The sequence below is a fragment of the Sander vitreus genome, chromosome 5, assembly GCF_031162955.1.
Source record: "Sander vitreus isolate 19-12246 chromosome 5, sanVit1, whole genome shotgun sequence".
NCBI lineage: Eukaryota > Metazoa > Chordata > Actinopteri > Perciformes > Percidae > Sander > Sander vitreus.
Window position 1 is genome coordinate 5,782,459 of NC_135859.1, and position 23,491 is coordinate 5,805,949.

The window sequence follows — 23,491 nt, forward strand, 5'->3', positions numbered from 1 at the left end:
CCACGATATGTCTCCAGGAATTTACAGTGTGAAGTAAGTTATCATATTTAGTAAATCTTCGAGTGGTTGAAATGTAATTAACCAAACCTATGAGGTCACTTATAAACGGTTATACTTAGTGTTGCAGATACTGTATCTGTGCGACTCCAGTGATTTCTGGGTCTGCTTGCCTTTCAGAAAGCACCCATCAATAGCATCCCTGTTGTTCCCAGAGAGTCCGGGGTGTTGTCCTGTAATTTAACCCAATATCGAAACTAGTCATGAGACCACATGTTCATACGTATCTTTTATCTAAACACCATTTGGATCGCACAGTGCAGATCCTGATCTCATTCATTCCCCGCGCAATCTCCAATTACGCATAAGTAATGCCATTTACGCACAGTTCCAACGCCCCTCCTCAGAAGATCCAAAAATGACATCACGTTTTGCAATTCCCACGTTCAGTCCAACAAGCCAGTAAGGAGCTTCTCTTCTCCTTGCCATTTCCAGATGCAGCCACAGAAACACAAAGAAACAAGTACTAGTTCACTGTGTCACGGATTACAGTTTTCTGCGTGGAAGTTAAAGTTGGTGTTCAGAATTTTATCATGAGAGGAAAACTTCTGAAGTTTTCCTGCCTCATGCCAGAACACATTTTTTTTGTTCTAGTACTGTAATTATTATTTATCTATATTTAAAAGATTGGACACATGGACTGATCAGAAGTTTTCACAGCTTGGAATAATGAGTGACCCCTCCTGGATTCATCTTTGTTTGGGGATTTAATAGTTGTTTTTAGAAAAGACTGTGTATGGTACATTTTTCAAAAGCTATGGAATTTCCTTTACAAATTCACCTTTTTTCAGCTTTTGTCTCCTGTATCAAGGTAAGATCATAAACACAACTATAGTCCCATCCTCTCATATCATAGTCAGATCATCTTTTCTATAGCAGCCTTTACAAATACATTTGATTTTTTTTATTTTATTTACAGGTTTATGCTCAAGTGGTACAACCTGTGAAGCATCCAGGTAGTAATGCATTTTGTATGGGTGATGGTGTGATTGCTTTCATTTTTCCATACTGTTTTAAGTTGCCAAATTAAAATAAGATGACATTGCACAGCTAAATACTAGATCAGAAATACACAGTGAACTGTAAAAGTGTTTTACCGTCTGCTCACTGCCAAACCAAAAAAATGTGATTGACTTGTTCACTGCCCTACTCATTAATCAGAATAGTTTGTATAACTTTTACAGCTGTTGGGTTCATTATTATCAATCTTTTAATCCCCTAAAATCCCAAATGAAGTGCCAGGAAAATCAGTTTTGAGTAATGGGACAGAGCTTGATTGGGGGGAAAGCCCTTTCTGGATGCTTGTTTACCCGTGAACTCTCCGTCCAGGCCTGCAGGTGTTGGCCACGGCCTCACATTATTGGCCTCTTGATGCTGTGGACGGAATCCATGAACTGTGGGACCAGATTGGAAACAGACCAGGTTATGTTAACGGAAGTAACATAAGTATGTGCATACATAAATAGACTGTGTATACTCATAGGAATGCACCACCTAAATGTCTTGCTCTCTGCATGTACTCAAGCTTTTTTTTTCACCACCCACCTTCTAGCCACAGCCATCATTCTTTTTTGTGTGTGCTGCTGTGTTCAGAGTGTTTATATTGTATGTCAGATTTATCACTGAAATTATAGAACACAATATAGATTTGGTGTGTGATGTAACTTATGATTTAAAATGCTGCAATACTTTACATCCCATAATCTGGAGGAGGTAAAGGTCTGAAAAATGTAGCGATTAGATCATTTTTCTGCATCTTAGAGTTGTTTTAATTGGTGACGGACTGAAAGACAATAACGTCTTCCACATGCATTGAGTTTGCAGCCATGTGACTATGTCACTACATAAGTAAGTTTTCATACAAATGTTTAAGTTGTAGAGGGATCAGGTATAGACTTGAGTCTGATGTGTGGAGTCACTCTGAGTTAAGGAAAATCCTCAAGTGAAGAGGAAAAGACCTCTTTGAGCGCTGCTGCCACTGTGCACTCAGCTCAGCATCACTCTGTCTCATACCTGCACACCACGTCCCTCCTGTTGTCTTCCTCTCACTGTTCTCTTGTGTCCCCTGTTATGTGTCTATATAGGTGTGAATCACTGTTTTTCTCCGTTGTCTTTGTCCAGCTCTCAGAATCCACAACCACACTGTGCTCCCTTCCTCCCATAACTCTTCCTATGTGTATACCAATGACTCTGCCTACACTAACATTTCTGCAACAGTAGGTGAGAATCAATCACTTTCAGCTCACTGAAATTCATTTGTGCACCACTCTCCTGTGCTCTCTGTTGTCCTATCTGTATCTACACACGGTTGAGCGTTTCACACATTTCTCCTTGTTCTGTCTTTTGTCTGTGCAGCACGACATGAGGAATTCTTGACCTTTTAGTTGTATGTTATTGTTCATTAGCTTTAGTCAAACCAGAGTTGTTACAGTACATATTTGATACAGCTAAGCCACTTGTTTAATGCATTTGTATTCTTTTATGAGATACCAAGAAAGCTGTAAAACCCTCATCATCAGTTGCACAAAACAATTTATGATTTGTTGACTATTAAGGGACTTTGAATAATTTGATTTGTTGGGTGAACAGAGAACTGAACATCTGGATTATAAGTAAGTAGACCCCCTGGCTCATAATTTTCAAGCGAAATGATGCACTTGATTTGTGCTTTGCTGCAGATATTGTTGAAGGAATGGTCAACAAGGGCATCTTTCTGAATGGAGATAACGGCGGTACCTTTCTCCACTTTGGAAACTACCAGAACTCTTGTATTAGTGACCCTACTTGGTGCGGTCCTGAGGGTGAGTGCACAGTAATTTATGCACACGGCAATTTGGCGAAACCCTAATTATTTTAACCCCATTCCAGTCTTGTATTTATGGCTACAGGTGATTTTTCATCATTTCTTTCTAGGAATTACCTTCTCCTTTTTTTGGAAAAACCATGAGTCAGAGTCGCGTTTTGCTGTAGCCTCTGGAGGGAAAGTTATCTCTAATGGCTTCTCTGTCTACACCAATAACTATGGAGGATATGTGGAGTTTTACACTCGAGGCAACAACCACAGATGGAAGGCCAACATCAGAGTTCCAGGTACTGTGGATGAATTTGCCTTTTTTATTACACACTGTTTTCCCATAGGCACCCATATGGAATGTATTTTGGTCTTGGAAATATATATTTTTTGGTTTTCAACCATAAATTGTTAGTTATGTAATTGCATTCATGGTTTTGTTAACTGAAACCAGATGTAGCCGCAGACAGTTGATTTGGCAAGTCGAGGGTACATTTCTTTTTATCTTTTGCTGTATCACAAAACATATAATTATCATGGACGTGTAATAAGATGTGGTCATTTCCCTCTTAATAACAATAATGTTTGGTGATTAGTAAACGCCAAGTTAGATGACATTTGAAACATAATAATGGTCTGAGTATGACCAATACTTTGAATTGTGAGAATAAAGATTGGATTTAAATTAGATGAAATGATTTGGTAAACTGTAAAGACAAAATGGGAAAAGGCTAAAGGTTTTGTGAAACTTTTACAGCCCACTGAGCCCAGTATTTTGTTCTCAAATGACTTCTGTCATCTTGTTTTTGCTGCAATTACTCAAGGTTGTGTTCACCGGGCGTCATAACTCAATTTAGATTTGAGTATTCAGTTACAGAGAGCCAACTTCATCTGGTTCTCATACAGTGTGACCATGGATGTATTAGAACGAGTGTGACATGTCGAAGTCTCTGGACATCGGTCACTTCTCTCTCATGTGTGAGGAAAAGCTTTGAGGGTGATAGATTAAACCTTGAGGTGCCATATTACCAGTACAATTATCACTGAAGGCTAAGAATGTTACATTAGACATCTCTCTACATAAAGTGAAAGTTATAGCATTTAAGTGGGGGTGGTCTTTGGCACAGATGGTTCATATTCTAACCACAAATGAGATGTGCGTTTGGTTGTTTTACTTTTTTGGTGGAAGTGTTTTCAGATGTGTTGTCTGATGGCCTGGGGCCAATGCCTGGGGCTCCTTATTGTCAATTTACTTCAGAGATACAAGGAAGTTAAGTTCTTTGTAGTGTAAAATTGACTGGAGAGAGCAGAACAGACCCTGCCTCAAGTTGTAACAAAGTCAAATGCAGTGTTTTGAGCTGAAACTAATAGTCGATTAATTAATTAGATTTAAATGAATCAGCAACTATTCTGTTTAGCAATTAGCATCTTTTAAAGCCGTTTTTAACCAAGCTAGCATTACTCTAGATGCTGGCCTGCAAAAGACATCCTATCAAATTTAACGTTAAGTGTAGCTACTTTGTGTTGATAGGCTAGCAAACGTTAGCAAGCTAACACTTTAACCCCTATACAGTCTGTACACCCTGACACTATACAGTCTATGCTCTAAACTAAGATGGTGGTTATAACAGGGTAAACATTATACCTGCTAAACGTTAACATGTTAGCATTTTTATTGTAGCATGTTATGCTGACAAGCATTTAACGTTAGCTCAAAGCACCGCTGTGCATCACAGGGCCGCTATCGTGGCTGTATACTCTCAACCAAAATGCAAATATTTCCTGCTTCCACCTTCTCATATGTAAGTTTGTTGCTTTGCCTTGTCACATATGGCAGTTAGCTGAACATATTTGGGTTTAAGACTGTTGTTTGGACTAAACAAGCAATTTGCATGTGTCACCCTTAGACTGTATTTACTGTAATAGTGCTCTGGGAAACTATAATGGGACATTTTACAGAGAAGTTGATTCATTGATTAATCGAGAAAATAATCTGCAGATTGACAGAAAAGTTAGAACATCATTATTCTACGTCACCATCAGCAGCAACAAAAAATATTTTAGATGAAAAGCCATATTGATACAGTACCTGAGTGTCCTGCTCAGTTTTTGATTGTTCTCTTTCTTTTAGTCACCCACTCTTGCATTGGTTGCTTTAACTGTGTTGCAGTGCTTTACAATTCTACATAAATCATATATACTGTATGTTTCCTCTTTCAGGGCCTTACTGGACCCACATTCTCTTCACATGGACAAAAAAGGATGGTCTGAAGGTATACATCAATGGGACCTTCATTGCTGGTGACACAGCTGGCAGTGTCTCAGAGAACTATGGGGACCCCTACCCAGACCTTGTCATCGGAACTAGAAACGACAGAGCATCTGGTCACTACGTAACAGGCGCCTTTGATGAGTTTGTCATCTGGGAAAGGGCCCTTTCACCTCACGAGATCTTGCTCTATTACAATGCAGCCATAGGTAGGACATCACGCTCTACTGTAAAAGTATTTATTATTACTACATGTCATTTAGCTGACGCTTTTATCCAAAGCAACTTACAATTGCTATATATCAGAGGTCACACACCTCTGGAGCAACTAGGAGTTAAGTGTCTTGCTCAGGGACACACTGGTTGATGTATCACAGTGGGACTTGAATCTGGATCTCCCACATCAAAGGAACATGTCATATCCACTGCACCACCACCATATATGCCATTCTATGACATTGCATATCTATCACAATGCTTTGCTCCCTCTTGACTGCGCTCTGAGGAAATTGGGGTTAAAAAGCAATTTCCGTCCTTGTCCTCACTACATTCCATCCACAGCATTCATTCATAACAATAAGATATTAAACTAAACAAATATACCCCAGCTCCCTGTTAAATGGCTCTTCTTGCACAAAACATTTCCATGACCTTCACCATGTAAGTGCCATGGCTCACATAGTTCTGCCTTATAAGTATTTATAAGAGTGCAGAAGCATGTTGGGTCGCAGGGGCAGATCATTTTGATTTAATGTGACAGGTTATAACACGCTAGGGCAAAAAAACAGTCTTGACTGTTTTTAATCTCTTACCTCGTTTGGTCAGAGTGCCATAAATGGACAAAAACATGTTGACATTTATGAAAACTGTGTGATAATACATATTACCAAATTCCACGAAAGTCTGAGAAATGGCCGAAACCTGGTGAAATTTAGCTAGTAGGCTGAATTATTATTATTTTTTTTTTAAAGGATAATTTTTTTTTTTTTTTGCATTTTAGGCCTTTATTTTTGACATAGACATGAAATGGGAGAGAGTGGGGAATGACATGCAGCAAAGGGCCTGCGTTGAGGACTGTATATGTGCGCAAGCTCTACCAGATGAGCTACCGATGCGTCCAGCTGAATCACCTTTTGTTGTATATGAAACATACTGATTAGTCACGAGGCACGCTGCCTCTTCCATTGTGTGTATGGTAAAGGTATATGAAAACTATCACTGTGCACTGTTAGAGCTTCAACTGCTCACAAGGTATGAAGCATGAAGTGCACACTGCCTTGAGTTTTACTCCGAAGTCGTTACCAAAAGCAATATATTTCGCAGACCATTTCCAGACGCAAAGAGGCCGACTGTTATGGTTACAGAAAAATATTTTTACTTCTCCAGAGCACACATATAAAATGTTGCATTGAACCAAAGAAGAGCAGGAAAGGTTCAGGCTGATACCTCTCATGTACGTCCATATATGGCCATTTTCTGGTAGCTAGTTAGTGCTGTTTTTATCAAATGACAACAAAGACATAAAATGTATCTTATCCTTGTACAGAAGCTAAGTAAGCTAAGTTTTTGTGGAGGTTGTAATTTATCTCCTTTCATGACTGGTTATGGTCCAGCCTCATAAACTGTAAACTGTATGCTGATAAAACCCAGCTACATTACAGAGGCCTAGCCTGGTCAGGTACAAAGCGAGGATCTAATAATAAAAATGCTTACATGTATATGTATGTATACATGTCACATGTGTGGTAATATATTGTGATAGAGCCCTTTGTATTGTCTTTTCTAGGCCAGGCCATGGTTTCTGCCACAACACCCAGACTCTCCAACGAAATCACTTCAACTGCACCAACAGTCGTAAGTTTATCAACTCTGACTCTGCAAGACTCGATGGTCCACAACAAAAAATGTGATACCTAAATGTAATTGTATGAACTACATGTGTGTATCATCTATTCATAAATATAGCGTCCACATAGAAATGGTATGAAAAATGTTCATACATGTTTTGGGGCTAAAACTGTAAACTGTACACAATATGCAAACAGTTAATTTCTTATTGAGCTGTTGTTTCCTTTCAAAGATAGAGGAGCTGGAAATAAAAGGATATTGAGAGCACATGTGAATAGATTCATCCTGTTTATTAAAGGGCTTTGGATGTTGAAAAGGGATAAAGAAATAGAAGAAAGTGGAGACAGCTGCTCAACACTACGCACAAAATGGCTCCCTGTAGGGCACCGGACTGAAAAAGAGCAACACTGAATCACTTGTCCAAAGAGTATCCCGAACTCAGGCTATCAGTCACTAAACATCCTGTGTATGTTGGAACTGGGTGCTTCTTCGGAAACATACCTCCTGGTAGTAAACTTCATGTGATGCCTGATGTGTTGTCTCCCCAGAGAGCCACTGAAGTGAGTCCTCCTGTCGTCAGCAGTAAGCGCGAGGAAGTCCAAAGCTCTCAGGACCCGGAGTCCTTGCCGATGTTGGGCTTCCTTAAGGCACTGCCCAATAGGACCATTCCTCACAACACTGCCAACAACCTCACACAGGTTTTGGAGCACAGTCCAACACACACACACACACACACACACACACACACACACACACACACACACGTTTCACACAACCAGTTCACACACAGACACAATGCCCACCCATGTGCATATGATGCAACAGTTCCGTGATGTCCATTTTCTTCCACTCAGGCTTTTCTCAAAAGTGTGGAAGAAGTGCTGTCCTCTCCAGGGCTGCCTGAGGTAAATGAGTTCACACTGTTGTTGTGCAATGTTCAAACATGACATAATGTAACATATGCAATTTGGTGAAAACTTTAATCCAAGGCACTAAGGGGATCCATGAGTTTGAGATTTTAACACCACATATTTTGGCACAAGTGGTGCCAGCAGCTATAACAGTACCTGGCAGTGTACCCACACAGGATTACAGTATGTAGTCAAGCATAGTGGTGAAAATTGTATAAGACAGTGCTGCTGACTATTAAGCGCCCTACAACACAATACTTTGAATGTAAATTTGCAGCGTCCTGTTACTGTACACTCATCCTGGCCAAATCTCCGGGCTCTTATACACAAACATATTTGTGCCAGAAGAAAGTGTGGTTTCAGTACATTGAGTGCTCAGAACAAGCATGCTTGTTTTTGTAGGAGCAAGCTGAAACAGATGTTCACGTAGGAGAACGCAAAACTTGGACAGTAGATACAGTGTTCAGTAAAGCCCTCTTGTGATTACCTTATCGGATCAGATTCATGCTGAGTGTCAGAAAATGTCTTTCTTTATCAAGTTTTTTGATGACTTTTAATCTACACTTTAGGCCTGTGTGTTGTTATTAAATTAGTCTATTTGTTCTACTGTCAGGCCACATAGCTTAGCATTACAGCTACATTCTAAAAAGTGGTTCAGCATTTAGCATTATCTCATAATTGTCATTTGTAGCCACAGTGGCCACTGTTTAGCAAAAGTTAGCATATCGTATCACTTTAAATGGTAATTTGTTTAAACTATATTTGATTTGCTAAAGATTTTTCTTAAAAGTTTATTATTTCTCCAGCTTTATATTGCACTCCCATCAAGCTGGGGGACTCACAAGAGACAGTTTAAAAAGAATGGTCAAAATCAACACAAAATAGGCAGTGATATCCTGACTTTTAGCTCTATAAACACTGGAAACCACATTTGCTACAATGCAATAGCATCATTTCATTGTTCCTTTCTACCTGGTATTTTAAACTCTGGCATTTATAACACATGCTTTCTGGACAATTTTACGCTGATGACGTCATCACGGATATTCTCTTAGACCTTTGAAAGCTCTCTTCATAGCCACAGAAGACATTATACAACTTTTTCCTGACAAATAAATTGGCCTTCGGGTGCCCCTTTAACTTGACCTATTTGTGAATGAAACCTGTGAAGAAAAATGTAAGAATAATTGTGTCTGAAAGACAGAAATTGTTCTAAAGATGTGACACCAGTTTAGCATAAGGCAATGCTGGATATTAAAGGCAGCGACTGAATTGATTGTTTTTCTGTTGGGTCATTATTTAGCAGCAGTCCATCCCTGTGGTCAGCGGTCTTATCGAGACCGTGGACAGAGTGATGGAACACATGGTGACTAACCTGGAGCCCAGCCCGAACTCTCTCATCTCTCTGGGTGGAACATCTTTTGTTGCAGGTCAGTATGCTGTCAGCTCTCCATAAGGTGACTCAATGTTTGTAGTTTGTGTAAGGGAAGACGGATATGGAGCATCAAGCTGACATCATTAGTTTTCTTACTCAGAGGACATTTGCGGGTCAGAAAAGCAAGAGGTCAAAACCCCTCCACTTTCCCTCTCGCGGGTGTGGGTCTTTGCATAATATTTTGTTTGCCACTAAGCTTGTTTGTGTCTTTCTCCCAAGAGTGGCTTCACATCTTTCATCCACCCCTGACAAAGCAGATGTGTCTTGATGCTTCTCAGTCTGTTTTTCTCAGCTTTTTCTAACCTCTGAACCCCGCAGATTACTCTCTGATGAAATTCCCACAGAACTACAACCTGCCACATTACCGCTTCCCCACACAAGGCAAGAGTTACATCTCCGTGCCTGGAGAGGCTTTCACCATGCAGTGTAAGTGCAAATATTACAGACGTTCAGTGACATTGTCTTGAGTGATGCATAAAGCAGACCTGTCTAGATTCTCTGTATAAAAAATAGTAGCTTCTCTAGGTTGAGTGTGAATACTGCACATTAGTCGTGGTCTGATTCTGCCAAGAGAAAGTTGTCCAGCTGGGAGGCTCTTGTTATTTGCCAGTAATTTATTATGCTTAGATTTAGGACTTCTAACATAGCATACAGTGTAGGACGGGAGTGCCATTAGAGCTTTTGTGTGACTTTATGGTGCACCGTAGAAATCTAGCTATGACTTTAATGTTGGCAGTTACCCTTTTATTCAAAACAGAAAGAATGAAGGAGAGAGCACTTTTTCTCCACTTTCCTCTGTCATTAAAAAGAATGGACTCACATAGCGGAGTGAGGGAGAGCAGTAATTATGGTGGGCATTAAAACTCTTGTTTGTTTGACTTTGCGTTCAGGTCAGATACCCTTGGCTCCACCTGGCCGCTACATGCACTGTGTTGCCATACAATCACTGGAATAAACCGTTTTAATAACTCATTAAAGGCCTCTTATCAGAAATGGAATATATGTTATCCCTTGACACATTAGAGCCAGGACCAATTAACTCATAGCTCTAAATACCTGGCTGTATGAAATACTCCAAGGGGAGGTTTTATATCCTAATTAAGTAGAGAGCATGCTATACATTGGTGTGTTTGGATACTTTATTATATTTTTCCTTATTCTTTCTTTTCCTTAGGAGAGAGTACAAGTAAACTGGCCACCTTAAGATCTCTTGTGGAACTTGCTGGAGGGCTTTCTGTCGAAACTTTTTTTGGAAGGTTGAAAACTCTCCTGCAGCATGTACACCGCACATTTGTTTGACATCAGCGAGCTTTTGTTGTTATATTCAGCCGGGGGCCGGGTAGAGGGTCTTTGAAAAGAGGAACAGGACCATTAAGGATTTCCTCCAATTTCATTGTTTATCTTGCAGTATTGAGAAGGGACTGAACTGGATGATAGCTCAGATTAGGGGAGGGGGACCAGACCTCCTGCTCTCATGGCGGAGTCATGTAGAGGTTTCATAAGATTTCCCGACATCCACGTGGTTTGCGGCATTCTCCCTTTCACCCTTGTGCGAGTATACCGTCGTCCTATTAGCCTGCCGGTGCCAGTGTGCGGCGACAAGGCAGCGTTAATTAACTTCCCTTCTTTGTGAGCATTTTAGCAGCACTGCATTACATTCCCAGCCCGCTGCCCAGGACGTTCAACTACTGTATGTTGTCTTCCTTTTTTTTTCAGTTCAAACCACCATCGTTGGCCTCTTCTACCACAACATGCACAACTACTACAAGGAGATCAGCCCTGTCAAGACCAGGTAGGAGGACGGGACAACACCCAATGTGAAAAGTCAGATATTGTTATTTCAGTCCAATCATACCACTTTGGTTTTGGCCAGGGTTTTATGTAGGAAAATACATTGTAAACAAAATCATTCAAGCAATTCAAAAACAAAAAAATCTGGCTTATCTCTCTGTACTTCCTGTGTGGTGCATCAGGTCCACTGGCACTAAGGCGCCCCTGCTTCCTGAACCACAGACAGGGTGATGCCTGGGGCCGGGCCTTATCTGTCCCCTCGCCTATCTCTCATCTCACCACTCAACCTCCACTGACTGATACACCCTGCTATTAGCTCTACGTATCCCCTCCCCCCCCCCTAAGTTATTGTCTCAATACTGGACCAGCTTGTCCACTCGCGCTGCAGTGTTTTCTAACCGAACATGACACAACAGCGTTTAAGCAATCTGTTTTCCTCACTTTATACTTCACAGAAGTTGAAGTACAACATGTGAAATATGTGACTGCACATTTGCAGATGTCCGTGACTGATTGTTTTTAATATGGCTCTCCGACTGGCCCGGCTTCTCTGGGGGTCAGAATGTCCCCTCAGTATCATGATAGAGAGGTGATGCTTGTATGATCCCAATGTCACATATCAGATTGCCTTGAAAAACTATTGATGCAATGCTGCTTGCTGCTTGTCAGTTTGATTAATTATATAAACAGTCAGCTGATCAAAGTCCCACTTTAATGCTACTGCTCCGGGCCCGTGTGTTACACTGTCAACACATGTGTTGATGAGTACCAGATTAAAGTGTTTTTTTCCCCCAGATTGATCTGAATCTATTGGTTAAATAGGATTACGATACGAACATTCAGAACAATAATATAGCAGTAAACAAATATTTGCGATGTAAAGATGTAGTGGAGTAATGGCGTCCTGAGCAGAAAATAAAGTCACACTGCCTTTGTGTGTGTTGTAATCCGAGCTTCTATGTTCTATGTTCTCTATGTTCTATGTAAAAAACGTACGTATTTCACATATTTGGGAACGGTCTGTGGGAGCCGTGTGGAGGCAATCCCAGCCCTCTGTGTTTTTAGTATTTCGAGTACAGCCCCTTTAATGTCCCTATTGACTTCTTCTTTCTGTCTCTTTCTTTTGAACTTTTATCTGTGGCTCTTATTTCTGCCATTATTTTTTGTCACGCTGCCTTTCTTTTTTGTCTCTCAGAATTAACGAAGCAGCTGATTTCAAGAATCACAAGATCCAGGTAGCAAGCTGTCTGATCTCTCTAAAAGTGGAGCCTTCACCGGCGCTGTCAGTCAACCTCTCTGGAGCCCCACTCATCAAGATTGTCCTCACCCACATCCTGGTAAGAATCAACCCATACAATGTCCTTTATCTGCTATCCTTTTTGTGTGAGTCAGTCATACTGGGGAAATTGAGTTCTTTTCCTGTTGGCGGGTGCTGTTGTTGGGTGTGGGACACCCACCTTATCAGAGGAAAGAGGGCCATGGTTCGTCTGTGGCTACAGTAGCCGGATTCCCCCCCATATGAAATCTATCAGCTCTATTTTTGGCGTTCTCTTATGTAAGAAAGTAAGTGTCTATCACTGACCAAGGCGTGTGCAGCTGGGCTCCCACCAGCACAAAGAGCGAAGCCTATTTTGGTTTTCATTAGAGTGCCTAACTCTTCCATCGCTGAGCATGTGGCTTCCAGAAAGCAAACTGATTATGGACATTTGAAGTGCAGGCTTAGGGCACTTTGAAAGAAACAATAACTTTCTTTTATGAACAACATATTTCTTTTGCTGCTTTATGGCAGGAGTTGTGCCAGTTTTCCATGGGAAATGCAGTCGAAACTCATCATGAAAATTAACTTAAAAATGTGTATCGCATTAGCTTGCTTTCCTGTAAAGTCAGAAATGTGGTGTTCTTCACAGCCATGTATATATATTTGTTTTCATTATTTGCACTAACAGGATTATGAAGCCATTCTTTTCATCTATATGCATTGAGTTAATATCCTATTAGACTATCATACAATAGCATTAATGAGGCAGTCGACCAAACCCCCAACAATGTGGCTCTGTTTAGTTTACAAGTCCTACAAGAATTATTCACTTTCTATTGAAGTGAATTACCAAAACATTTTGTTTCTCTCCTCACTCGTAACAGCACAAATGAAAGCCATGCAGCTTTATGAAACCATGGTAATATTGCTTTGTTTGCCTTCACTTTCCCTAGTGAAATAAATGTTTATTCTGCAATCATCTGGCTTGGTTCGTGTGACAGTGATTACTGTGTTTGTTTAAGCAGACACCATGGGAGAGGGCTTATAATCGCCTTTGTTATGGGTGCACTGGAAATGCTCACAAGCTCTGCTGTCCGTGGAGTCAAGGTGTTTCTATTTTAGTGGGATTGCCTTTACCCCTGATCTAAGGATGAATCAGGTTTCTTACATTCTTTCCCCTCGACCCCATTACAAATAAGCTGTTATACTTATTACTAAGGCGTACTGATTGGAATGCACCATGCCAGCATATTTCAATTTAATTTAGGCTGCATAGTTTGGACGATGAATTTTATTTAGGAGCTGGATAGTAATTTGGCACACAGCACTTTTGGCTGCGATCACGTACAGAAAAAGGGTTGTTTTGCTAGAACTGCTTTGCTGCACAGACCTGTTGTTGGATTTAGTCGAAAACCGACTATTTTTGGAGTTTTAATGTCTTTGGCAGCTGGTGGATACTTATCGCCTCCCTAGCTTGGAGGCAGGGAGGGCGGCTTACACAGTATGAGGCCGACCTTTCCCATCATTGTTTATGTCGCTCTTTACTGTGTGCACAAGTTAAACCTCAAAGATTTCCTCGCATGGCACCAGTTCAGTGGCCGGGAGTAAGTGATTTGCAACTGACCTCTCTGTTTATCCCCAGAAAGTAGACAAACACCCAGTGACTTCATTAAAACCTAGCCGGGGGGACTGAGTGTGTCCGAAGCAGAAATGTGTCAGCTTTCTCATCTGTCTTCTCTTGCTGTCATGGTAACAACAAGTCCTGTGTGCCATCTCTTGTTCTGTACAAAGAGTCACCTACCGTCATTGCTCAGACCCAAATGTCATCCATTTTCTCTATCTGACACCTGCCATGATAAAATGTATCGTACTGGGGATTGATGGAGTCACCAACTTGTAGAGAACCCTGTGTCATGGCAGGTACCACTCACTGAAGGTCTAAGCCATGTGCTTGGTGTCTGATTGACCCTGCAGTCTTGATTGATGCCCTCTGAGTACACTGAAACAGCCTGGTGAGGTCATGCCATTCCCAGCTGACTCAGTCAGAGCCGATGTGCCGCTATCACATTTTTATGTGGCACGGAGCGGGTTTGATACCCAGACAAGGTGTTATCAAGGCTGCTGGAGGCCCACATGCTTTCTCACGCCATTCAGCTGCAGTGTTGATTGGACCCTGGCACCTTCAGTGATTTATTACAGCTGTCTGACTCAGGTTTAGTTTGAGAGAGAAGAAGGGGAGAAAAGGGAGGGTGGGAGGCATCGGGGTCCGTAGTTAAACATTAATACATACATAAAAAGGCTGAGACCTCCTCCCTGTCCGCTTCTTCCGTCAAAGCATCACGCTGATGGTATGAAGTGAATGAATGGAAAGATTGATTTCATGAGCAAAGTGGATTTATAGGGTCAAAACTGAGAGGATTTAAAAAACAGATTTTGACAAGCAGGCCTGACTTTACAGGCTTATAAAGCAGTGTGTTAGGTTGGCGGCTCCGTAAGAAGGGCCGAGGCGAAAGGGTGAAACTGGGAGGCAGCACTGGAAGAGCACTGGTGGCCTCTATCTGTCCCTCAATTCACTTTTATTTCATTTCATTTGTGATGTAATGTAGCACTACGGATGATTAGTTTTAAAGAAATTCTTGGGACGCCTGGATAGCTCACCTGGTGGAGCATGCGCCCCATGTGCACAGAGGCTCGGTCCTTGTCGCAGCGGCCGCGGGTTTGACTCTGACCTGCGGCCCTTTGCTGCATGTCAGTCCCCCTCTCTCTCTCTCTCCCCTTTCACATCTTCAGCTGTCCTATATAATAAAGGCCTAAAATACCCCAAAAATATATGAAAAATAATCTTTAAAAAAATGGTTGGTTCTGGTGGAGAGTTACATAAGAAGATTGACAACACTTACAGTATATCTGAATGTTAAATATAAGGCTACAGCTAGCAGCTGGTTATCATAGCTTAGCTGTAAGACTGGAAACAGTGGGGAACAGCTAGCCCGGCTCTGTACTAATCAATCCACCCACCAGCACCTCTACAGCTAACTAACAAAGCTAAACAGTGACTACCCCACTTTCTGAAACGGCTCTGGTTTCGGAAGTGATTTTCACCATTTAATATCTTAATTGATGTTTCATTAAGAGAGACGAAACCAAGACAACCATCTACGAGATGAATCGTGACCATAACACATTTGATCGGCGCAAAGGCCCATTTGGAAAATGGCAAAAAGAAAGGTACAAGTCTGTGTATAGAGGCGATCATATACTTTAATGGTAGCAGCACGCTCTAGCTGTTCGCGGGTTTCCATGGTAACAGCGAGCTCCACCAATTGGGAGACGTCGCTGTTATGCTTAGGATTGTGGGTAGTATAGTACTTCTCCATGACATCGTGGACAAAACATGTTTTTCCTAAAACAAGGTTGATATCGCACAGAGCTCCCAGCTGAGCAGAGCAGCTCCGTGCACTGGCGCCACCGAGGAAAAGCCAAACGCCGTCCATGTGTGCCCACACAAACATAATACAGAGCTGGATTCAAATCGACAAAGTATCCCTTTAAGAGACAGACCTGAGAGCGGTATCAATCTTCTCATCTAACTCTCCGCCAGAAACCAAATGAGTGTTTCTTTTCCCAAAATGTCAAATGTTTGCTCAAACATCTTTTCTACACACACTAAAACTTAAGAAAATTGGATTATTAATTGTATCAAACTGACTCAGATGACTTCACGATTACTTATTATTATTGTCAGTTCCGTAATAATAAGTAATAATAGGGGTAGTGGTGGCCTAAAGGTTAAAGAAGCGACCGGGAGGTCGTTGGTTCAATCCCCAGACCGACAGGATAAAATCTGGGTGGGGAATGTGAAAGAGTCCCTCCCTCATTACCACCACTGAGGTACCCTTGAGCAAGGTTCTTAACCCAAACCGCTCCAGTGGAGCATCTCAGTGGCCAGCAGATCAGACTGTGGTTCTACTGGGTAGCTTCCAGGTATGAATGTGTGCATGTGATCAGGGCGTTCCTGCAAAAGAGAGGTTGCTGACCTGAATAAATAAAGGTTAAATAACAAAATAAATAAAAAAATATTCACCTAGTGACTGGACTAAGTCTTCCCTTAAGCCGTATCCATCGGCCAATCCCATAATTTAAAGAGCATGTAAGAGAGTTTGGTGGGAGGTGAGGGGCAGATGGGGAAATAGGGTGGCTCGTGTTGAGAAAGACGTCTAGACTTGTTGGAGCTAGCGGATCAATTGTTCTTTAACTTTGAAAATAAACACGCAAAGGTTATGTAACACTTGACCCATTGTGTATGCCAATGCTGGTATCAGTCCTTTCTGCCACAATTTTTTTTGCCAGTCTTTTTTTAACTCCCAGCACACGCCTAGCTTAAACCTTGTGGGCAAAATCTCTCCTCTGTCCCCCTCTCTCTCTCCCAACCACCCACACCCATCCATACACCAAGACGTATACAAACACAAGCTGTGTGAGCCCACACACTGATCAATCACAGATGGAGGTCTATTGCTGGCTATTGCTATTCCTTTCTTGCCAAAAGATTTTAGAGTCTCTCTTCACAGCCCCTCCCATTCAGCATCCCCTTTCTATCACCACTCAAGCCTCGCGACCACCACCTCTCTCGCTACGTGCTGAACAGAGCAGAGCTTGAGCTCAGAGGAAAAGTAGAAAAGGTCCTGATTCTGTCTATATGATTCTTTCAATGGCCTCAGATAATGTTCAGACAAAAATATAAAAACCTGTGGTTGTGTGTCACCCTCTGTAAACCCGTGACAAAAATCTGCATGAGAAATTCAAGCATGTGAATATGTGACTTGATTGAAGATTTGTAGATGTACAAAGACAAAAAGACAGACACAACTGAATGTGTGGAACAAGTAGGCCTATGCTATTTAGAAAGAAAAAAAACAATCACAAACAGCAGTGACATGAGGCTAATATGAAATGAATTTGATATTTTATCATGTAAAAATCAGGGGGAATTGAAACTCCAGGAGAAGAGCAGGGAGAAGGGAAGGAAAACCAAAAGGGTTGGCAAGCAGGGGATGCACTTTTGATGATTTATCAGAATTAGATCATTTATATTATATATAATATGGCTTCTATTTCGTTTACAATAGATTATCAGAGTGTTTTCATGCAAGATTCGGTCGCGATTCATGGAAATAAAAGACAAGGCGTCGAAACGATCGCTCCAGATTGCAAGCTGTTCACGGAGCTCCGTGGCGTGTGCTGGGTGAACAGCACAATTGCTTAACATGGGCGCCATAAGGAAGGGGGCAGCACTTTAGCGGCAGATGTGAATTTTTCTATTTTATGTACTATTTCATGTACACGTTAAAACTTCTCTGCAAAGGCTCAAAATACAGCCCCTCGCCTAACAGATGTTCCTACAGAAACCAGAGAAATGTTACAGTGGCCTCATTTGAAAGCCTTGGGGGAACACATGAATTTATGCATGGAGAACCTCTCCCTTGTCATGTGAGTTGACTTCTAAAAGTCATATGTGTTGTTTTGAACAGTTAATAGACACAGTACGGTATTTCTGTGAACGTCCACCGCTCACCTTATCAAAAACTTTTTTATTGTCCCCAGTTTTCCTCACACCCTGCCTGCATACCTATCAACACGTCTCGTTTTTTTTTTCTGTGTCTACCTCAGAGACTGAGTTGAGACCACAGCTGCATGTCTTCTTACATTTCCTCTGGAGGCATGATCTCACTCAAGGCCAGTTGTGTTTTGCAGCATGGACTCAGGTTTGTGTCAGTGTGATGCTTTTATGTATTGACCTTAAGGTGGTTCAATGGGCAGGGTTTTCCTCAAACTCCAGGTCAAGTTTTGAGCTGTGGTTGCTGGACTGAGTAATGTTACACCATACCTTGGTATGCCTTTCCCAGACATACTGCAATAAAGTGTTTCCTTCCCTTACTAAATTTAAGAGCAGTTAATGTAGCTTTTTTTTTTTTTTTTTTTTCAGGGGGGTCATGTATTGTATTGTATTGTACAATTTAGCCATTGTCAAAAACCTGGCTACATTAGCCTTTCTGTTGATTTGTACTGTACTGTACACCTCCACAAAAACAGAAGATGATGGTAGCTTTAAATAATGTTTTGTCATTGTGTAGAGTGTGACTGATGTGTTTTAATGCCGGTATGGACCCTGCTGACAACTGCACTGTTAAAATGTGATATCTATACCGAATGCAGAACGTGCAGTGCAAATTACACCCTGGCTCTCTGCTCTCAAATATTTGGAACGTGTAAGGGAAAAGGAGAAGATCGCGTACTTATTCACTCACACTGTTGTGTCGGGTTTTTTTTCTTCCTGCTTTTTAAATTTAGCATAACCAAAGCCTGTATTTAGACTTATTTGCTCTTTTGCTCTTGGGGCTGCATATTCTTGTACCAGTGCTGGGTGGAATGAGTGGGTGTGTGCAGGACTTTGTTCAATTCATATTTGTTCAAGGTCCACTCACTAGCTCTTTTTATGTAGTGTTCAAGTGCATCTCATGTTCTTAAGCTAATATCAAGCTCTGGAAAACGCAAGTAAATGGACCAAAAACTAAAGACTCTGTTTTGTCAAACTACTGTTTTCCAAACTCAAGGTCAAGAATGCTAAATATTCCATATTCTTTCAGTTAGAACTCAGATAAGATTGGGTAAATGTTAGTGTCCACTGTAACTGTAGGTAATAGGTTTTTTATATCTCTATTTGAGTTTGTTAACAGTAACACTTCTGGTAAATTGGTTGCACTACAGCATAGTATACTGTACATAATGGTGATTTAAAAAAAGAATATATATGTTCTGTGAAAGTCAGAAATGCTGGCGGTGAAACGTCAATAAACAATACATACATACATACAACAATACATTTCAGACATAACTGTTTGTGTGTGTGTGTGTGTGTGTGTGTGTGTGTGTGTGTGTGTGTGTGTGTGGGTTTGTTTAACTATATTTGTGGGGTCCAAAAACTGGGAGTCCATTATACTTGTGGGGTCCTGACAGCTTTGTGGGGCCAAAATGCTGGACCCCACAAGTTTAAAGGGCTGTTTGAGGGTTAAGACTTGGTTGTAGGATTAGGGTTAGAATTAGGTTATGGTTAGGGTGAGGGTAAGGGTTAAGGTTAGGCATTTAGTTGTGATGGTTAAGGTTAGGGTAAGGGGCTAGGGAATATATTATGTCAATGACGGGTCCCCACAAAGATAGTGCCACAAACCTGTGTGTGTGTGTGTGTGTGTGTGTGTGTGTGTGTGTGTGTGTGTCTGTGTGTGTGTGTGTGTGTGTGTGTGTGTGTGTGTGTGTGCACTAGCCTAGTCTGTTTGGAATTGACTGTTGAAACAAGGATGATAGGTGGTGTGTAGCTTTCTCCATCTTTTCTTGATTTGTGCCCCGCTTGAGAACCAGCTGTCAAAAGCTAAGATTTAAATTAGCCCAGACTTGCTCGATGTCTAGGGATTTGCAGAGAAATATGCTGTCGGCGTTTTGCTGAAGCTAGCTCAACCACAGCGAGGCTCCGGCTTCCAGCTCTGCCAGTCACGGGAGGTCTGAAAGACACCAACGAGGACAGAGAAGCATGCATGCATACAAATTGCCGGGTTCTGCGTGTCATCTGCGGCTTAAATACTTTTGTGATGCATGAGAGTGTTTATTTTCATCCCTCGACGTTTTATCCAACAGGCTCAACTCAGTTATAAAACAGCGAAAGGATGAGGTGTGCTTTGGGTTAGAGGCATATACACATCAGACGGCAGCCAGCGGCTCTCGTGCTGATGTTTGAGGCTTTTTGCTCCCAATCACAATTGATTGGTGTGGCGGTGTAAATGGCTGGTAGGGTTGTGTTTTCATTAGCAAGTCATTAGGACGCACCATTAAATATCTATTATTGAAAACACAATAATGTTATACGTGTGTTACACTGATGACCTGGCAGCTAAGAGTGTTTGTTCTCTTTTAAAAGAGTTGCATCATGATTTACAGTTCTAATACCCTCCTGCAGCTTTTCAACCCAAATCCTAGTTAGTAACACCCCAAGACTCACTCCATGTATTAAAGTGGCGGAAAGTAATTAAGTGCATTCACTCTAGTACCATAATTTGGAAATACTTGTACTTTACTTAAGTATCCCTTTTACGCTACTTTCTACTTTTACTCTACTACGTTCCAAAGAGAAATATTTTGCTCTTTTACTCGGCAACATTTATATTCTACTTGCTTTTACATAATACATTTTTGGCTTGTGATCCCTTACAAACGGAATCTCTGTCTAGTTAGGGCCTCTTGTCACATTTCAGATGTCTGTGAGTTGTAAGCATTTCCACCAAAGAGGGATTTCCACCCTCTAAACTTATTACATTTTAAATCTGATTGAATCCCAAAGAGGTAAAATTATCCAATATTTTGTAAAAAAAAAAAGCAAATATCAGAGAAAAGTGGAGAAAAAAATGAATACACATTTAGCAGAACCTTACCCCATTAATCATTGAGGACCCCTCATTTATCTTATGACCCTTTGGAGGAGGCCTGACCCCTAGGATGAGGACCACTGCACCTGTAACTGTATGTAAAATAGTTAGGTCAACAACTACAATGGTAACATTATGCATTACTATTACTGTTTTTCTTGATTGCTTAAACACATTTCTTGAAATGATGCCTCCTTTTCTCAAAACTCTAAACGGAAATCGATAACTCACCCAATTCCCCCAAACGTCCTATCTTCAGGTCAAAATGAAGCTCTCCTCCTGCATGCCTGCTCCACCCCTGGCACGCATCAATTGAAATGTCTATAGGCAGGCTTCATCCATCGCCTGGAGGAGGTGAACACAGTTCTCAGTCATACACTTGCCGAAAAAAACCCTCCTCTATCGGGTTTAGAAAGGAAAAGTATGCAGGCAGAAAGATGTTCGAAAACCTCCTCCACCTCCTCCTCTTCCTTCACCTCCTCCTCCTCCTCTCTGGTGTCCTTGCCTCCCTCCTTGATGTCTCTCTGGGTACATTGTTCCAAAACTGAATGAAGTGACTCTGGCCCTTTTATCTATCTATTGAAGGGTGTGATTGGTGTGTGATCAAATTTATAAATTGTCAATATTAAATGCTAGTGGTGTAGGCAATGAGAAACGAAGGGATTTGTGTGTTTTGCAGTTCAACAAATCTGAATCATTTGTCAAAACAGGGGAATAGTTTAGGGAAATGGGTATATGCTTTTTGATAAATCAATCAATCAATCAATCAAACTTTATTTCTATAGGACATTTCATACAAGTTAATGTAACACAATGTGCCTCGTACAAAAGCGACATAAAATAAAACTTTGTTCAATTATAGAGTAAAATATATACAAATATATACAAAACATGTATAGAACACACACGCACGTGCGCGCACACACACACACACACACACACACACACACACACACATACACAAACTAAAGATTAACATTGAACGACGACAAACTCAGTTATTCATAGACTTTTGTAAAAAGCAGGGTTTTTAGCCTGTTTTTAGAAGTGTTCAGTGTGGAAGTCTCTCTCAGTTCCACGGGCAGGGTGTTCCATATCATTGGGGCATAGACACAGAAAGCAGCCTCCCCAGCTCTCGAGTTACAGCGAGGGATGGTTAAGAGACCACTGCCTGTGGATCTGAGGGTTCTTGCTGGTTCATATCTAACGAGCATGTCTCTAATATACTGAGGGGCAAGGCCATTGAGAACTTTATATACTAGGAGCAGAATCTTAAAGTCAATTTTAGCCTTGACTTAGCCTGGCTCCGCCCTCCTACGTACTTCCGCTCAATTTTCATTTTCCTTCAGTACTCCGTCTGGGTTTGCGGGATATTCTTGTGTTTTCTCCGGCCAAATATTTGGCGGTCCAATCAGCATCAACCAACAGAGGGAGTGGCTGAGAACGATGACGTTGAGGACGTGTGCTAGAAAGATGCGAGCGAAGCCATTCAGTCCGTTGTGGCAGCAACGCTGCCGAATATCCAGAAGTTAAAGCCCGAGCAAGAACAATATTTGCTGAGTTGTGTTGGTGGCCATGATGTTGTGGCCCTCCTCCCCACGGGGTTCCGGAAAAGTTTGGTTTTCCAGCTCGCTCCGTTAGTGGTGAAGGAGTTGGCTAAAGCTAACGCTAGCGATGCTAATGCTAAATATAAGCCGAAAGTTGTTGTCAGTCTCCCTTCTTGTTGCACATGCGCATGATATACGTCACGACCAAACGTTAGCGATTGGTTATGGCAGATCCAGAGTGGCTCTGGGCAGATCCAATAGTTTTAACACAACAGTTAACACTTGTCAATGGAGAGAGGCCAGACTCTCTGGACAAAGAAGTCTGGCCACTAGTCTGGTCGGACCAGGCTAGCCTTGACTGGGAGCCAGTGTAAAAGTCTAAGGACAGGTGTAATGTGTTCAAACATCTTTGTTCCAGTTCCAACGCGTGCAAAAACTGTAACAATTTAATAATGTCCAATGAGATTATACATCAGTCACACGGGCCATTTTTTTTCTTTTTCTTTTCATCTTTGATAAGTACAATTTATGATAATACTTATGTGCTTTTACTGAAGTAAAATTATGAATGCAGGGCATTAACATGTATTATTTTCACATTGTTGTACATCTAAATATGTCTTCCACCTCTAATAGCTGCTAGTCGATTAAGGTTTCTTTGGTCGATTAGTCATGTTTAATGCTTTTTTTTCATGCTGAATGACTTATTGCCAAGAAACGTATGAGCGCTTCTCTATTTAACACAATTTTTTTTAAAAGTTTTTGCATGATTCTTTGTGGAGAAACTCAGTTTTACAATCAACTAATCGATGAGTTGACAAAATTGAATGAGCTGCCCTAGATTTTTGACAGTTTTGTATTTCACTACCGTGGAGGTAGAGGTTAAAGTAGTTGGGGTTAAAGTAATCCCTGTAGATGGAGCTGTGGTTGACAGCTGCACCAAGTGGGACATAGCGACATAGAAGCGCCAGAAACACCTTGACTTTCTATGATTTATCAGCCTCTCTCTCTCTGACCCCTCTCCTCTATCAGCCTGTCACTCTGTATCACTCTGCTGTCACTAGCTTTCACCCTCTTCTTTCTCTCTACGTCTATTCTCCTTACAAGGCT

The 23,491-nt window shown here is 41.4% G+C and overlaps 1 protein-coding gene across 3 annotated transcripts in view; it reads left to right on the top strand.

The window, feature by feature from the left end:
* The first annotated feature begins 443 nt into the window (after window positions 1–443).
* Window positions 444–23,491, top strand: part of adgrd1 (adhesion G protein-coupled receptor D1) — a 34,241-nt gene continuing 11,193 nt past the window's right edge. Inside the window, exons 1-14 of one of the 3 annotated variants that reach the window (XM_078250184.1) lie at window positions 444–868; window positions 977–1,013; window positions 1,387–1,503; window positions 2,179–2,277; window positions 2,736–2,858; window positions 2,971–3,147; window positions 5,069–5,326; window positions 6,904–6,971; window positions 7,514–7,663; window positions 7,820–7,870; window positions 9,183–9,306; window positions 9,630–9,737; window positions 11,028–11,103; window positions 12,298–12,439. In XM_078250184.1, coding sequence (XP_078106310.1) covers window positions 794–868; window positions 977–1,013; window positions 1,387–1,503; window positions 2,179–2,277; window positions 2,736–2,858; window positions 2,971–3,147; window positions 5,069–5,326; window positions 6,904–6,971; window positions 7,514–7,663; window positions 7,820–7,870; window positions 9,183–9,306; window positions 9,630–9,737; window positions 11,028–11,103; window positions 12,298–12,439 — 1,605 coding nt within the window. In that variant the 5' untranslated portion in view covers window positions 444–793. Of the gene's footprint in view, window positions 869–976; window positions 1,014–1,386; window positions 1,504–2,178; window positions 2,278–2,735; window positions 2,859–2,970; window positions 3,148–5,068; window positions 5,327–6,903; window positions 6,972–7,513; window positions 7,664–7,819; window positions 7,871–9,179; window positions 9,307–9,629; window positions 9,738–11,027; window positions 11,104–12,297; window positions 12,440–23,491 lie in introns of all 3 variants that reach the window. The other 2 variants (XM_078250183.1, XM_078250185.1) reach the window with 2 other exon arrangements.